Source organism: Scleropages formosus, chromosome 6 (genome assembly GCF_900964775.1).
Source record: "Scleropages formosus chromosome 6, fSclFor1.1, whole genome shotgun sequence".
Lineage (NCBI taxonomy): Eukaryota > Metazoa > Chordata > Actinopteri > Osteoglossiformes > Osteoglossidae > Scleropages > Scleropages formosus.
The window spans coordinates 19,870,454-19,888,322 of record NC_041811.1 but is presented as its reverse complement, the minus strand read 5'-3'; the positions used below and the strand labels follow the sequence as shown (position 1 = coordinate 19,888,322).

The following is a 17,869-nucleotide window of genomic DNA, read 5'->3' as shown; positions in this document are numbered from 1 at the left end:
GCAACAACAGACAAAAAACATTAAATAAATAATAAACAGTGAAACAAAGTGGTAGGCGGTACCTGTGTGTGTGTGAGTGCAGTCCCTATGTCTTTCCTAATGACGGACCTACACACTGCTTCATGCTTCTGCCAGCTGCAAGTAAGGTAGCAGGTCCAGAAGGTGAGTGTCACACCCTGGTGCCTCACGACTCTTGGGACGTCTCTGTTTCTTCCCTCCAGGTGCTCCGGTTTCCTCCCACAGTCGAAAGACATGCCTCTGTGGTTGCCCTGCGCCACTAGTAAATTGCCCGTCTAGGTTGTACCCTTCCTCATGCCCTATGATCCTGGGAAAGGCCCCGGACAACTGCAGACCTGCACTGGACAAGCGGTTTATGAAAAAAAGTGCATTTTATAATGAAGCGGATCTGGGTTTGCATCAAAAATTAAGAAAACGTCATTAGAGTGGAGTGGGCGTCACTAAATTTCATTCCTAACTCAATTTGTTTGTAGATCAACACCTCACACTCAGTACAAGCTTAAGAATGTAGAGGTGCTTTGGTTAATTTACTGGTTATGTTCTGTAAAAGTCTTGGATATAACTGTCTGTGATGATTCTCAGTTATCCAGGTCATGGTATATCCAAAAACAAAGCTAAAATAAAGGCAACTGGACTTACTGAGTGGTGAAACGTCTTCAAGACAACTCAAGCAAGTCCAGTTGAATAGAATAGAATAGAATAGAACAGGACAGAACAGAATAGACTTTATTGTCCTATTTCTGGGAAATTTGTCTTGGACAACCATCACACGGCCAGTGCACAACATTGGACTCACATAAAACAATACATACCATATCATACAATAAAATAAAAAGAAATAAAACAATCAAAATATATTAAAAATCTAATGAATACCAATCTAAAATCTCAGTTTTGGAATTCTCTATTCAATAACTTAACCGCAGATGGCACAAAAGAATTTTTATAACAATTTCAGCGATCCATTCATCCATCCATCCATCTTCCATCCCGCTTGTCCTAAGAGGGTTGCGGTGGCAGCAGGGAGAGCAGAGATGCCCAGCCACCTCTGTCCCCCGCAACTTCCTCCAGCGGGTCCTGGGCCGACCTCGGGGCCTTGTCCCAGTTGACCATGCCCGGTATACCTCCAAAGGGAGACGCCCAGGGGGCATCCTTATCAGATGCCCAAACCACCTCAACTGACTCCTTTCAATGTGGAGGAGTAGCGGCTCTACTCTGAGTTCCTCCTGGATGTCCGAACTCCTCACCCTGTCATGGAGAGTGAGTCCCAACACCCTGCGGAGAAAAGTCATTTCAGCCGTTTGTGTCCGCAATCTTATTCTTTTGGTCATTACCCAAAGTTCATGACCATAGGTGAGGGTAGGGATGTAGATCGACCGGTAAATGGAGAACTTCGCCTTATGCCTCAGCTCCCCCTTCACCACTACAGTCCGGTACAGCAACCGCATTACTGCTGCCGCTGCTCCCAGTCTGTGGCCGATCTCATGCTCCGTTCGTCCCTCACTCGTGAACAAGACCCCAAGATACTTGAACACCTCCACCTGGGAGGGGACATGCCATCTTTTTCCATAAGAGAACTATGGACTCAGACTTTGAGGTGCTGATCCTCATCCACACCGCTTCACACTCGGCTGCAAACCGTTCCAATGCGTGCTGGAGGCAGTCATGTGACGGTGCCAAAAGGACAACATCATGCAAAAAGCAGAGACGCCACCTTCCGACTCCCACACAGAATGCCCTCCTGACCTCGACTGCGCCTTGATATCCTGTCCATGAAAACCACAAACAGGAGTGGAGACAAGGCACAACCTCGGCAGAGTCCAACACCCACGCTGAACAGGTCTGACTTAATGCCGAGTATGCTGACACAGCTTTCGCTCCATATGTACAAGGACCGAATGGCCCGCAGTAGTGGTCCCGGTACCCCATACTCCCTAAGCACCTCCCACAGAATTTCCCGGGGAACACAGTCATAGGCCTTCCCCAAGTCCGCAGAACACATGTAGACTGGATTAGCGAACTCCCATGCCCCTTCAATTTTCTGTGAGAGGGTAAAAAGCTGATCCACTGTTCCATAGCCAGGGCGGAATCCGCATTGTTCCTCTTCAATCTGAGGTTCAGCTATTGGCCGGAGCCTCCTCTCCAGCACCCCGGCATAGACTTTCCCAGGGAGGCTGAGAAGTGTGATACCCCGATAGCTGGCACACAGTCTCCGGTCCCCTTTTTCAAAAATAGGGACTATCACCCCAGTTTGCCAATCCAAAGGCACTGTCCCCATGTTCCATGCAACATTGCAGAGGCGTGTCAACCATGACAGCCCTGCAACATCCAGGGCCTTAAGCAGTTCCGGACAGATCTCATCCATCCCTGGTGCTTTGCTACTGTGGAGTTTACCAACTACTTCAGTGACTTCCACCAGGGAAATGGACTCTGACACCCCGAAAGCCTCAGGCCCTGACTCCTGTAAGGGAGGCATATCACTCAGGTTTAATAGTTCTTCAAAGTGCTCCTTCCACCTCCCGACAATGTCCTCATCAGAGGTCAGAGTTTCTCCACTCCTGCTGAACACAGCCTGAGCGAAACTCCTCCGACCCCTTCTGAGCTGCCGGATGGTTCTCCAGAACCTCTTTGAAGCTGACTGATAGTCGTTTTCCATGGCCTCTCCAAACTCCTCCCATGCCCGGGATTTTGCTTCTGCAACCGCAGCCACTGCTGCCTTTTTCGCCTGCCGGTACCTGTCAGCTGAGTCAGGAGTCCCGAGAGCCAACCAGGCCCTAAAGGCCTCCTTCTTCAGTTTAATGGCTTCCCTCACCACCGGTGTCCACCAGCAGGTTCTCGGGTTGCCACCCTGGCTGGTACCAACAAGCTTTTGGCCACAGCTGTGCCTGGCTGCTTCCACAATGGAGGTTTTGAACAGGGTCCATTCAGACTCTATGTCCCCTACCTCCTCCGGGACATGGGAGAAGCTCTCCCGGAGGTGTGAGTTAAAATCATTCCGGACAAGGTCCTCTGACAGTCGTTCCCAGCACACGCTCGTTAAACGTCTAGGCTTACCGGGTCTGTCCATCAGTTTTCCCTGCCATCTGATCCAACTCACCACCAGATGGTGATCAGTTGACAGCTCAGCTCCTCTCTTCACCTGAGTGTCCAGAACATGTGGCCTCAAGTCAGATGAAATGACTACAAAGTCGATCATTGACCTTTGGCCCAAGAAGTTCTGGTACCAAGTACACTTATGAGCATCCTTGTGTTCGAACATGGTGTTTGTTATGAACAAACCGTGGCTAGCACAGAAGTCCAATAACATTTCACCATTCGGGTTCAGATCGGGCAAGCCATTCTTCCCAATCACCTCCCCGTAAGATTTCCCAGTCTTTGCCGACGTGTGCAGGACTATGGAGTCTGTACGTGGGGCCCTGTCCAGAACCCCACCCACTCCAAAAAGGCTGAATACTCTGAACTGCAATTTGGTGCATAAGCACACACAACAGTCAAAGTTTTCCTCTCTGCAACCCTAAGTCACATTGAGGTGACCCTCTCGTCCAGCGGGACAAACTCCAACTGTATGGCAGCCAGCCGGGGGCTTGTGAGTATCCCCACACCCACCCGGCGCCTCACACCCCGTGCAACTCCTGAGTAGGAGAGGGACCACCCCCTATCGAGGAGTTTGGTTCCAGAGCCAACACTATGAGTGGAGGTGAGCCCAACTATATCTAGTAGGTATTTCTCAACCTCCCGTACCAGTTCCGGTTCCTTCTCCCCCGGTGAGGTAACATTCCACGTACCAAGAGCCAGTTTCTGTCACGAGGGGCCGTGATGCCATGCACCACCCTGCCCCCTCCTGCTGCCTGGTACACATTGCACCCGACCCCCATGATGGACCTTGCAGGTGGTGGGCCCACATGGCCCCCCCACGATGCCTTTTCGGGCTGAGCCCGGCCGGGTTACGTGGGCTGCCCGGCCACCAAGCGCTCGCCTAGGAACACTGCCTCCATGCCTGGCTCCAGGGGTAGGTTGACCCTATTCCACGCAGGGTAAATGGTCTTCTGTTTCCATTTTTCATAAGGGTTTTTCGGATCGTGTTAGTCTGGATCTTCACTCCAGACCTGTTCGCCTTGGGAGATCCTACCAGGAGCATTCTGCTCCCAACAACATAGTTCTGGAGATCCCTAGATCGCACAAGCCCTTCTGCCACGCCAAGGCCCTGATCCAGGAAGGGACAATTTGAACGAGTTTCCTTTAACTTGGATATAGCTATACTGATTCTGGTACTGACCGTTCACCAATTCACCCCATAAACATGTGCAAAGTTCTTCACCTTGTTATTGATCACAGAGCCTAGTAACCCAAGAGGAGCTGTAAACACCATGGACGCCAGTGGTTAAGGTGATCTCACACCACTATTGTGTTTTGGTGCTTTTTACTGCCCACTATGGGTAGGCTGTATAAATACAGATGGTGTCCACCGCAACTAACAATTTTATGATAAGGTAAGTGAAGATAAATTCTAAGTGAAGTTAAATGCTATTGAAAATAAACTCAAAATATTTCTACCTTTGAAAATTCATATCCTTTTATAACAGAAGGAACTCGTTCACCCTATAAAGTGGACCCTCATTTAAAAACAAATCTTCTACCTCTTGCTAAAAATATGCTTTTAAATATTCAGTATGTTATTTTTAAAAGGGCAGCATGGTGGCACAGCAGGTAGTGTTGGTGCCTTACAGCACCTGGGCTGTTTTGTCAAAGGTTTGAATCCAGTTAATGCAATGCTTATACAGGTGGTCCCTGACTTACGATGGTTCGACTTACGTTTGCATTTTTTCGACTTCACGATGGTGAGCTGGCAACAGACACACACACACACACACACACTGACTGACACCACTTGTCCCAAGTGGGGTCGCAGCGAGCTGGAGCCTAACAAGGCAACACAGGGTGCAAGGCTGGAGGGGGAGGGGACACAGCTAGGACAGGACGCTAGTCCGTCACAAGGCACCCCAAGCAGGACTCGAACCTCAGACCCGCCAGAGAGCAGGCCCCGGCCAAAGCAGCTGTGCCATCTCGCCCCCCTGGCAGTAGACATTCAGTAGAAACCGTACTTTGAATTTTGATTTTTTTTCCTGAGCAAACTCTATGCAGAGTGATACTCTCTTGCGATGCTGGGCAGCGGTAGAGATCTGCATCTCCTAGTCTGTCATGCACAGGTGTGTATTAAGTGTATTAAATGCATTTTCAACTGTTGATGGGTTTCGTGGAACGTAACCCTATCGTAAGTCGGGGACCACCTGTGTGTGTCTATAGGCTGCGAAATGTTGGTCAATAATATGGACTGTCCAACCAAAAATTTGTGTTTTGAACTGTTGCCCTGTAACATGTACAACTCATTTTTGCTGGATGAGTCAACTAGGCCAAGACATACCTCTCGAATGTCACCCTCCCTGGAGTCATATGGTGAACTGTAATGAATTAGTTAGGGCAGGTACACCAGTCTGGGTACAGGATACACTGCTGTGCTCAGAATTCCTCAGTATATTTGCCATGTACTTTTTCTGTATTTGTTAAATAATCTCAATCTCCTATAGCCATTCCTATCCCAGAAGCTGCTTTCTTCTGTCTGTAAACCTTTGTTTATAATTTCAATGAACTGTTTAGCATAGTTTGTTTTATCTAAAATAGCTAACATTTACCCCTTTATACAGTTGGTTAAGTTTTCTGGATCAAATTAGGGTACCTTTAAAGATTACAAGAGCAGCAGCAGCAGGGAGTTGTACGACTCTCCACAAGGTATCATCGCTTAGAGGTATAGAAGGTAGCTCTGAGGATTTTTCAGAAAATACAACTATGGTACTTCACTCTAATTATGGAACTGCATGGGTCCTTCAACACCTCACATCACAGATACATTCATCACCTGGCAAACTTAAGTGGCTGTAGGCCACTGAACCACACAAACCTTAAACCTGCAATATTGCAAATTAATTACTTAAACAGCAACGCATTTCCCTCATTTCAGACAAGTGGTTCACAGCTAGTGCTGCACAGAGTAAAGTGCTTATTGATATGTTATACTTCCTGCAACTGGCCTTAGGGTTTGTTTAATCTGATCATTTTCAGGAACAACCTAGTAAGTTCAAAAATTCTTGCATCCACATATTAAGAGATCAGGGTATCCGGTTTTAAGGCGTGGATAAGTTATAACAGGAAAAAGCTGCAGAGTTACTATCAAAACTAAACTGAGTTTTTATATTACTTCCATAACCCTAAATATTTTGAATTTGACATGGCCAATGAAGTCTGTACAATAAGTAATTTGTACAATGGTACTTACAGTTATGTTACCCAACATGGATATATTTTATTAAAACATTCTAGGACACTAATAAAAGACTAAATTCACAACCATAGCAATGAAGAAACAAAGAGGCTCTTGGTGGTAAATAGCAGGAATTTAATTGAAATAAAAAAGTACCAGATCTATTGCATTATAGTTACATATTTCTTTCGGGTTAATCTACGCTTTGTTTTGAAGTGGTACTGAAGACAAATATACAATGAACATTCAGCTATCACAGATTGCACAATAGATACTGTAGTAATGTAGTCTAGCACAAGACCACCAAAAATAATCACAGGATCTGTCCATTTTCATATTGTACAAAATTTCACCCCTTTCCATATTTTCTGCAGTCCTGTAGTCCTTACTGTACACATAAGGGTGTTTCTGGGGATAAGTAATTAGTTAATGCCTTAAGAAATTAAACAAAAATAAGATAACATGTACATTGCACTGACACAGAAAGTCAGCTGTGTTATTAGACATGCAACAAGTAACAAAACTTGCTGAAATGATAGTATTCATAAAAAAGTTAAAACCAATATAATTGCATAAATACTTTATACAGTTTGTTTTGCTGTAAAGAAATAGAACCTTTACCATTGAGCCTAAAAGGAAAATGCATTTTATAAGAACGATTCCTTAGTTTTTACACAAGAAGGTGCAAAATAACAGATCAATTTTGCTACCTAGTTTTGGAAGCTGCAATCAATATGATGTTATAACTGCAGGCCAGATATACATACAGTACATGAATAATGATATGACTGCACACTATACAGTAAGTAGGAGAGGTAATGTCTACATCAGAAACGGACTACTGCACTTACGCTACATCAGATAATGTCCATGAAAGTGTTTTGCAAGTTGAGGGGGGGGGGGGGGGGGGGGAACATAAAACTTTAAAGCAGCATTTAAATATTCTGTTGCCCACAGTACCAAAGACAAAATTATACTTTTAGAAAAATAAATCTGTCAGTAACTGACACACATACCCCAATGCTGAGCCAGACATTATGCTGACTACAGAGTACATTGTTTTGAAATTTTCATAAAACTGGCAAATCTTCCTTCTTGTAGCATACAATAAGGAGTTACTGTAGAACTACACTACACCTTTTTGTGATCCTGAATTGTGTTCCCAAAGCACTCCGCTGCACACAGTGGCACCCTGCAGCAGCAAAGTACACAAAATTACAAATGCCACTCAACAGTGGCTAGCTATAATTGGACATTAAAGGATCACATTGTTTTGAAGGTCAGACCCAGTCACCCAAATTCTGTTTTTTTTTTTTTTAAACACAAAATAAGAAATAATTTATAGACACTGCCAGTATCACTAAATAATAAAAATAAAAAAAAAAAACCAATAAATCTTACTTTCATCCACATCCATACGACACACATCTTTACTGACTGTACCAGCCATCAGTCTAAATATTTCAACATAACTTCATTCCACACTTGAAAATGTGCACAGCAAATAGTTTTACCCTAATTCTGATATTAACATTGCAGTTAGGTTCTTTATCTACATTATTATGAAATGTTTTTAGTTGTGCAAAGACACCATGTGATATGAGTGACAGACCAAACTGCTGGAGGTTTTCAACAGTGCTACCATCACGCATGTGTGACAGTAAATTCACTGCAGTACAGCAGATTAAACAAAGACAAGAACATAAAAGACTGCATGTGGGTCAGTGTACATCAGTAGCCCTGGCCATTCCTTAAACGTATGCAAGCCGTCTAGTTAAATGTCCAAATGACTAAATAAATTGACTTTTAGCAGTTGGCTGGTACTGTGGGCAACATTAACAAAAAAAGAAAAAAAAAAAATACACAACTGTAAACAGATTTTTTTTTTTTTTTTTCCTTTTAAAGAAGTTGAATTTAACCAGTTTTTTCCTTTAACATTCATACTCCCCTCCCCTTTAATTACTACTCAGATTTCATTTAACCTGTGACAGACTCATGACTTTCATACCCAGGAATGACTCCTCGGAGTTCCTATGTAGGCAAAACTGTTTTCAATAGTTATTTTATGTTGTAGCTAAAAAGGCCATTGTATTTATTTACAATATAAACAACTTCATGTCTCTTCCAAAGGAAGCCTAAAACATTGTTCATCTAAAATCTAAAAAGCCTGTGACTCCTTGACTGCGTTTACATGGTGTCAGAGAAGGTTGCAAAAACTTAAGAGAGGAACATGATCTGAAGCCACTGATTTTTTTTTTCTCTCCCCCAATCCCTTCCCCTATCATACTTATCTTTTCCACAAAGAACATCAAACACTGCTCAATTAGTGATCCCCTTTTTTTTTTTTTTTTTTAAATAGTGCTCTACACAGTACAGAGAAATAGACTTGTCCCACTCAGGTCCCCCATGTATTTGAGGGTGATGGGGATGAGGAACTAGTTTCTTGAGCCTTCCTCAGATCCACGCTCATGCTGCAGGTTAAAGTAACAGTTCTGGCACACCCGCACCGGGGATGAAATCTTCAGGCGTTTGATCTCTGACTGGAAGCGGCTGCACCTAGAAAGAGTACAAACGTAGAAGCGTGACACCAGTACATGTATTTAATATGAACGTAAAGGTGTCAAAGGCTGGGACAGGGTGTGTAATCCCATATGTGCAATCCCATGTGTGCTTGAAAGAAACACTGTAATAGTGGGGGGTGTTGAGGCTGTCAGAAAATTCAGCATCTGATTTGCATTTCACACTGAAGCTCATCTGACAGTCCAGCCAAATTATTCATTACCCTTAAAAACACTTTATACAAATAATAAATTACCTGTGAACTGCAGCAGTATACATGTTCAATATATATGGGATGGGTTCACTGGTTCAAGTCCAATTTTTAGAAGTTTGAACTTGCTTTAGATATCAAAAATCATAGCTCTCGATTGCATTTATGAAGTTCAGTTACAGCGAGATGCGGTGAGCCCTGGACTTACTTCTGACAGAAGAGCTGGCCACAGTTGCGGCAGTGGTGCCGTCGCTCGGTCAGAGAGAAGCGCACGGAGCAGCCGGAGCAGCTGTCCACCACCTCATCCTTCACCCAGTGGTCCGCAGCTGACCGGCCCGGCTGGTCACTCACTGACCAACTGAAGACCCGGCCGCGCCCATCGCCTACCAGAATCTTACTGTGGTCCCTGTCGTGACAGGTTGAGGCATACATTAACAGGAAATGAGGGTGGAGCCACACACAAAGTGTACCTTATAAAACTGTAGACCTTAACAGCGCACCATCAAATAATACAGTCAGTGCTGCCGGTCCTAACTGGCATCAAGCTAGCGCAGTGCTTGATGGCATAAACTTATAACCTGAAGATGATGGCTGGTTCAAAGCCCCTCCTATTCCAGTGATTTGTAAAGAAAGTAACTCATAAGCAATAATATACACTAATGTGCAAACACACACACATATGCCACATTAGAAGGGCTTGAGATACCGATAACAGCACCACAGAAAGAAGAGAGAGTCCACCTACTTGGAGATGGCAAGGGAAGTGATCTCTGCTGGGTGAGCATTGTCTTTTCGGTCGAAAGCCGTATGCATGGTCAACTTGCTGCGAAAGACAAGCTGACGCTCCCATCTATAGCCTGTACACAAAGACACAGCACTCAAGCCAACAGTGATCGATTGCAAAGATTGTACAAACGTGTCTTAAAATCTGTTACAGTTTTCAATGAAATCTGTATTTATTTGTGCACCACAGCGAGTGCGAGTTCCTCAGCCATCATACCAGGTCGAAGCTGGTTGTAGGGCCGGGCCTCTGTCGAGTTGGGTTGTAGAGGCTGTGGCACCCCCCCATGCAGGCTGGGGTGCGGGTTGGGGGGATGGTGCTGGTGCAGGACAGCCCGCGTCTGCCCCTCCGAATAGTTCACAAACACAAAACCGTCCTTTTCGTCCAGGCTCAGGGTGTCAGACCAGCGGCGTGACTCTTCCGAGCTGGTGTCAGCAGACCAGGCGGCGGCTGGCCGACCACCGCCAGGGGGAACTTTGGGCCTGTGAGTGGTGTTACCAGGCTGCCTTGGGGCAGGCTTGGACTCCTGTCTCATGCTTTGCTCCTCTCCCTCTGAGTCGCTGCTGTCGTCCTCATGGGCCTCCCCACTCTCTGAACAGACACACACAGCCAGTGTTTCTCAAGTGTGTGCGCAGCCGAGCAGAATGACAGTGCACTGTTATGGCTGTTATTACTGTGTTCATTATTAACATCTCAAGGTGCAAATATATGTGGAGGGAGGACATACCTATCTTGTCCTCTCCACAGCAGTCTGTCACCTCCAAGGGCTCTGCTGGTTCTGGGGCTGGAGTCTCTGGGACCTGCAGGAATTCCATCCTCCAAAACTGCAGAGACAGAAAACAGGGTGACAAGTCTGGCTCACTGAGCAGAACCATCCTACAACCCAGCCTTTCCACTAAATTCAACATGGTACTATTGCTGAAGTTAGTGCCCCACATGTGTAAAATGCTATTGAATTACACAGATCCTTGAAACAAAATGAACATTTCTTCCATATGAGAAGATGGATAATTTGTGTTTTTGATTTGATAGCAAGATGTGAAATGGGGTATATTCATAGTAAGAGAATAAAATACTTTGAGTCCAAAATAATGAACCAGACATATTCCACTGCCTGTCACAGACAGACATTCTCTAGCCAGTAACTGAATGCAATCATGGCATGAGGACTGATGTATGACAAAAAGGAGTTTACCCGCACAACGCCATCCGAGTGCCCAGTGACTATGACGTTCTGCGTGTCCCACTCATTCATCTCTGACACACAGCAGCACAGGATTTGCTGGCTACGGCCAGTGAAGGTGTTGACGCTGACAATGGGGCTGCCGTTTATACTCCACACATGAATGTAGGTGCCTGCGCAAGACACGATGTCCCCCTGCACACATGACAGGTGTATAGACATTGCTCACATGTTTAGTGAATCAAAGAGTGAAGCACTGGCAAAGGTAGTAAAACACTAAAGGAATATTTTACCAGTTATAGTGAATACAGCATCATTAATTACTAAAAAAGCGACTAATTAAAATAAAGCCGATTTCCTGCTAATTTTCATCAGGCAATGCGGTCTACGAGGTAAAATGATGCTTCTGCTTTCTCCCAGTTTGCACCTACCGTAAGTTCATTGATGCAGAGTGCAGATACAGGTGCACGGTGACCTCTCAGCTGTGTGACAAAGGCCAGCTTGTTAAGGTCCCAGATGATGCAGGTGCGGTCCCGCGAGCCACTGACAATAATGTGGTAGGCCGAGGAGGCCGTCAAACAAGTCACCGCATCTGTGTGCCCCAACAGGGCCTGTCAACACAGGAAGTGACATTAAGGAGAGCATGGGTGATGCATGTTGAAAGCATTTAGGCACACACCTTCATGTTCTTTAGGAAAATTCTGGTAAAACATTTGCAATCATAACATTTTACCATCCACTCATTTTGTGAACTTTTTCCTCAGTGGTTTTGAAGCTGAATCAATAAAATTCCAGGGGGTTAAACATTAACTGCTTCAAGAAATATGACACATGGAACAATATGTCGCTGTTAAGAGATGCTTTAAATTGACACTTAGCACTTATGTAAAAATTTAACTGATCCACTGGCATGCAATCAATTTTACAGCTGAGTTTTTCCATGAAAGACTGAAAAAAAAATAGAATTCACAACTCAACTGCAACCAACCTTTAAAACAAAGTGAGTGTGACAGGGCTTTACCTGTTTAAGGGTGAGTGACTTGGCCCTCTCCTTGGAGGTGCCCATCTCCCATACGCAAATGGCCGTGCTGGTTCCCCCTGTGATCACCAGCTTTGGGTTTGGGCAGATCGCACACAGAATCTGACCCCATTCAGACAGGCACTCGTACACAATGACTGCCTGGAACACGACATCACAAAAAAGCAGCAACATAATGGGATCATATCAACATCATTGTCTTTAATTTCCTTTAGCTGGCATGTTCACCACACTCTATTACTGAAACCAAGTTTTCATTCAACAGAAGAGCAGGAGAAAACAAGTGCAGATGTAGCCACTAGGGGGCAGAGGCATGGCATGAGCTCCATTCATCTGACACATTTGTAATGGTGCCTCAGCATATTTTCAGAAGGAACATGCCATAATCACCTTATTTTATTAATATTACATACCAAACACCAATCTGACTGGGAAAAAGGGGAGTATTTACAGACTGCTTCCTTTAATTCTTTGAGGAAAAACAGGAGAAACAGCAGCAAACCTGAATGCAGATCAAAACCTCCTCATCTGACTGAATTTAACAACTAATGCCAGCCTGTGGCTCATGCAGACTGTTTCCACTGAACCATACAACAGAGAATTCAGTCCCGTAAGCATAATTCATTGAATGTTCTTGACTCCCACAGTGTACACAAAAGCAAACACAGGAGCGGTCAACAGAATTTACCTACTGGAGTGCTTTAACTAGGGATTCATGCCACCAGGAAGAGATTTATAAAAAAGCTTACAAATGAAATTTTGCAGTTTTCAGATGGAGGGTGCTCAGCTCCCATGGCTGACGTATTGGGAACAAAACTGGACAGAAAAGGGAAACTGACCTTATCAGACTCGTAGTTGGCCAGCCGGCAGCTGAGGTCAGCATAGCCCCAGGCAAAGGTTTTGTTCCAAGCTGGGGGCACCAAGACCTTGTTCTGCTCCACTGCTAGGATGCCCTTGTCCGTATATATGATCTGTCCAACTGGCTCCTTCAGCTCTGAGGAACAGACACATATACACACAAATCATCATCACTGGGCCACAGTTTGGACTAATGCCTGCTATGGTTCCTGCACCTTTTGCTGCTTCATTCAACCTAACTGCAGCAAACTGTCCAAAAAAATCTAAAAGAATTATTTAACATTCTGCCCTACCTTTGACAGGAGCCAATGAGGGCCTCAGGTTGTCCAGGTGGTGGAAAAAAATCTTGTCTGGAGCAGAGCTAAGGGACGTCGGCACACCAGGGATCTCCCCGTTGGACTTGCTTCGCACTCGCTTTGGTGGGTGAGGCTTCTTAAACAGCTGAAAAAAGCAGAAAGCAGATTTCAGTTGCATCCCCAAGAGCAATGCTCAGGCAGAATACAAGAAGGAATAGAAGCAGAAGGAAACAACAATGGGGAAGGACATGGGAGTGGGACAGGAGAAGGAGTGGAATATCATGATTCAAAATGTCTGACTGATTCTGATGAAATGTCAGCTTCACACAATAACTTCCCTGATCCAAAGTTGATCATTTTTTGTGTGCAACATTTTGTAGCTTTTCAACAAACTACCCACAAATGATTTACATACTTACTTCCTTTGGTAAGACATCTGTAAAAATATTTATGAGCCACTTGCTTCTCAGTACCTGCTTGGGGATCTGCCCAAAGTTGTTGATAAACCCAATGGTGGCAGTCTCTTTGAGCGGGTCATTGATGTTGTAGATGTCCACCTGGCCCTCATAGAACAGGTGGTGAAAAACGTTGACTGCCTCCACAGCAGGAGGACCCTGCTGCTTGTAGCCAAAGATGAGATCTATCCACTCATGGATGTGAGCGCTGACATAGTCACACTCCAGAGCCTGTTTTGCACCAGGGTTACAGAGGGTAGAAGATCAAACACAAAGCCTAACATGTTAAGACGGGGCTAATTAGTGTGGCGAGTCGAGTACTGACGTCACATGTACCTCTCGGTGAACCCGGATGAATTCCTTGGGGTCACCCTTAGCCCATGGGGGCAGGATCACGTCGCCAAGCTTAGTGCCATTCTGTTTGCTACCTGTTTGCATGGTCAAAGACAGAAGAGGCTGAAATAAAAAAAAAATGTGCCTTTTTCATCACACCTTTAACTTAATACAATGCAAAAAAATGAACAACGTCCTTCACCTAAATCAAAGTTGTTGGAGTTAAGGAGGAACTCGGGGAGGTAGAAGAATTCAGGGATGAGCTCTTTGACATCAGCCATGTTGTGTTTTGAGGCAGATAGCCACGCCTCACGGACACTGTGGAACATCCTGTCTGCCAGGTCAAAGTGACCTCCCTGCAGGTGGTTAGGATCAACATCCATGAGAAACACAAAGAGAATGCAAACCTCTGACACGAGGAACTGTATTTTGACAAATCGTACAACAGCAGTAAGTGAGATTCAAACTGGCAACCTAGAGACCCAAAGGCACCAGATCTAACCACTACACTATCAACTGCTTCCATAAAAAAGGGGGTTTGCTACTAGTGTTGGATAATAAATTATTTATGTCTTTTAGAGCTCTTAATTCATTATGAAGAGGTTATTTTACATATTTGTTTAGCTGAGTTACCCACAATTCTTTCCTCATTTGTACAAATGGGTAATTTTACTGGATTTTAGGGTAAGTACTTTGGTCAAGGATATCACAGCTAGAGGTGAGATTCAAACCTTTGACTTTTGTCTGAATAGAAATAAATATAGCTATGTTTACCAAAGCCAGTTCTGTTTTGCAGTCCTCAGCCTGCAATTTTGTAGAACAGACTAGGTAAGAAAGTCTTTGTCTCACTCACTTGGAGCCTGAGGAATATCTGAGTGAAGGGCTCCATTCTGACCAGGTAGGAAGCCACAATCATTGCAGAGGAGTAGTGAGTCCCGTAGTGATAAGCGGGGGTTTCCCCTGAAAACACAAAAGCCAACAAGTTAACGCTGCTGGTCAGCACACTTGGTATGAAACATCCTGAGAACAGATCCAAAGTACACATATAGCATGCAAGCAGATGTACCATTAGGATCTTCCCAGTCCCTAAACCTCTTCATATACTGGATCAGCCTGTCTTCTGTCTGGGCCCCCATTGGTTTGGCCAGGTTTCGGAACGTCTTGGGGTTTGTGAGGTCCAGCTCCTGCCAGACAATCAATCACATTCCAATTCGTGAGGAATTCTTCCAATGAAATATCTAACCCAGTCCTCACCTCTACAACAATACCTTGACATACAGCAAATTACTGTTACATGCTAATGAAAAAAAAAATTTCCCAGCAAGTGTGAGAAATGTTTGGGTTTAATAACTACAGATTATACCTTTTTATAAAGTTTTGATTAAGCCTCCAATTTCACTGAGAAAATGGTCCTTTGAGAGGTGTTATTCTTATATAGTCATGCTTCCAAAGACTCCCTCAACTGCCTTTAAGTGGTCAGGGAACTATTTTCGGTTGTCTCATTACACAGCAAACTGAGTTCCCCCCCCCCTTTCCCTTTGGGAAATTAAATCTTCAATGCAAAAACAAAAATTCTGCTGGAAATGCACCTGTCATACTCTCATGTAAAAATCTGTACCTCTGAATCGTAGTCAGCAAGGATCCAGGGGAAGACAGGGTACTGCATTAGGTCATTATAGGAGCGCCCTGCCAGTGTATTGAGATGCATGAGGTACTGGAAGTTACTGATCTCCCCTCTCTGTGTGATAAAAACAGGATCCCCATGAGGGGTATCAGCATTCACTGGTGAGGTATCAAAGCTACAGACAAATCCTGTGGGAAATGTCCTTCCAGGAAGCATGTGCTTACCTCCCATCGCTGCGTTACAGACCTCTCACCAACCAAGGTGCTCAGCAAACCAGACCTACACGATATAAAAAAAAGATAAAAATGTCTGTAAAACTTCAATATGTTTGTACTCTGAGTGATTAGTATGAGTCAGATCACCCACCCTTGCTCAACGCTGGTGTTGGGCCTCTGGCCCGAGACAGACTCTGAGCTATCGACCAGTGAGGGAACTACAGCCAAGAACCTGCAAAGATGCATTCTTAAATTAGGCTAATACCCCAGGCACCAGCTGAAGTTCATTTAACCAGACAGACATTATACAGGTTTGGTTCCATTTTAAATCCACCTTCTTCACTTTGTTTTGCTTGATACGAAAGTGCATACTTTTACTTACTTTTTTTATTTACAAAAAATAGAGGCTTATTCTGTAAAGTGGTAAAAACTGAAATACGGAAGTGTGTAAGAGGAGAGCTCAGATTTTGAAGAAAGGCAAACAAACCTCTGGTACACCTTGTTCCGGACACCTTTCTGGAATGCCAGTAGGTAATTCCGCCCATCCCCTGAAAAAACTTCTACTGCAATAGGCTGGAATAAAACATGAAAAGTGAAAATAGAGTTATAACAACAGTGCAAAATAAATGAATCCTTCAAATAAGCTATTTTGAATACTATTTTATTATAATACCAGCTATGAAAGAAGCAGATTCACAAAAGTACACTGGGCAGCAGGAAGCGTAGTAGAGAGAGCTGCCACCTTTGGGCTCAGAGGTTGCAGGTATGAATTCCACCTGTTGGTTTAGTACCCTTCAGCAAGATACTTACCCTAAATTTCTCCACTAAAAGTTGTCTAGCTGTATGAAAGTAGGTAACTGTAGGCAGCTTAACACTAAGTAAATTGAGAAAAGCACCCACTAAAGGAATAAAAAGCAAGTGTAGAAAAGTGTATACAAAGTAAATCAAATTAAAAACATGCTCTCACTTGCAGCAGGTAGCGTCGCTTGTGCACCTCCTTAATGTCTTCATAGGCAAAAATGCTGTAGGTTCTCTTTAACTGGCTCTGGCCCTGTCGTGCTCCCCGAGGGATGATGGCCTCATGCATACTGGAAAACCAAACACAGGGTCACAGGTTTCAGCACCACACCACACTTCACTGCTCTTTCTGCTGGATAATGGGCAATTCACACAGCAATGGCCTATTTCACAAGCTGAAACAGACCACTTTCTTCATTGAGAGAGAGAGGGGAGAAGGGAATGGGGGGGCGGGGAAGGAAAAAAAAAAAAAAAAAAAAAAAAAAAAAAAAAAAAAAAACTTTCTATTCTTATTCAAATTAAAAACTGCAGTGGGAAGAAAGACAGAGTGGAAAAACACCTCCCTGTTTATTTTAGGAGACTTTCTGAAGCTGAAGAGCAGAAAATTTGCAATCTATAAAAGTGCCAACAATGCAATGTACAATCATTTCTGCACATTCAGAGCAGATGAACGAAAAGAAAGGGTACATCTGAATACGAAACAGCAACTTCCATTTTCATACAGCTGACTATGGCTATTTCATTCCTATCCACGAGCAATTGAATTAGGCAGGAAAGGAAAGGGAGACGGCTGTGGAAATGTGTGTCCATAAGAAGCAAATCACTCCTATGCAGATTTCCCATATTTCACCTGAAAATTGATTTCATTAGGATTCTTCAACTGGGTCCAGTATGTCACCTACTTTGGCGGCAGTGTATCAATGTCCCGAATCTCCCGGGTCACTGTCATGGTGAAGCCATCAATCACATAGAAGTGCTCCTTGCCAAAGAGCAGCAGACCCTCACTGGTGTCCAGGCCTTGGACCCGAGCGCATCGGTACATGTGCTGAATCTACATCCCCAAAACATACACAAAGCACAGCAATGTACACATTCCCTCAGTATAGCAGGAAGCAGGACTTCAGATTATCCAGAGTTACTGGATATTTGGAATTACAGTAAAGTAGACTTGTATATCCTTTCC

The 17,869-nt window shown here is 44.3% G+C and overlaps 1 protein-coding gene across 3 annotated transcripts in view; it reads right to left on the bottom strand.

Moving 5' to 3' along the window:
* Positions 1–7,694: 7,694 nt before the first annotated feature.
* The window catches only part of LOC108925072 (WD repeat and FYVE domain-containing protein 3), a 74,080-nt gene continuing 63,905 nt past the window's right edge, over positions 7,695–17,869 (bottom strand). For all 3 annotated transcript variants that reach the window (XM_018736796.2, XM_018736794.2, XM_018736797.2), the window contains 21 exons: positions 17,589–17,737; positions 16,856–16,976; positions 16,376–16,461; positions 16,040–16,120; positions 15,898–15,952; positions 15,668–15,787; positions 15,116–15,233; positions 14,903–15,009; positions 14,252–14,405; positions 14,053–14,144; positions 13,735–13,947; positions 13,259–13,406; positions 12,947–13,101; positions 12,090–12,248; positions 11,500–11,679; positions 11,081–11,263; positions 10,613–10,709; positions 10,105–10,476; positions 9,850–9,961; positions 9,313–9,510; positions 7,695–8,890 (listed from right to left, as the gene is read on the bottom strand). In XM_018736796.2, the coding sequence (XP_018592312.1) occupies positions 8,770–8,890; positions 9,313–9,510; positions 9,850–9,961; positions 10,105–10,476; positions 10,613–10,709; positions 11,081–11,263; positions 11,500–11,679; positions 12,090–12,248; positions 12,947–13,101; positions 13,259–13,406; positions 13,735–13,947; positions 14,053–14,144; positions 14,252–14,405; positions 14,903–15,009; positions 15,116–15,233; positions 15,668–15,787; positions 15,898–15,952; positions 16,040–16,120; positions 16,376–16,461; positions 16,856–16,976; positions 17,589–17,737 (3,021 nt within the window). In that variant the 3' untranslated portion in view covers positions 7,695–8,769. The remainder of the gene's footprint in view (positions 8,891–9,312; positions 9,511–9,849; positions 9,962–10,104; positions 10,477–10,612; positions 10,710–11,080; positions 11,264–11,499; positions 11,680–12,089; positions 12,249–12,946; positions 13,102–13,258; positions 13,407–13,734; positions 13,948–14,052; positions 14,145–14,251; positions 14,406–14,902; positions 15,010–15,115; positions 15,234–15,667; positions 15,788–15,897; positions 15,953–16,039; positions 16,121–16,375; positions 16,462–16,855; positions 16,977–17,588; positions 17,738–17,869) is intronic.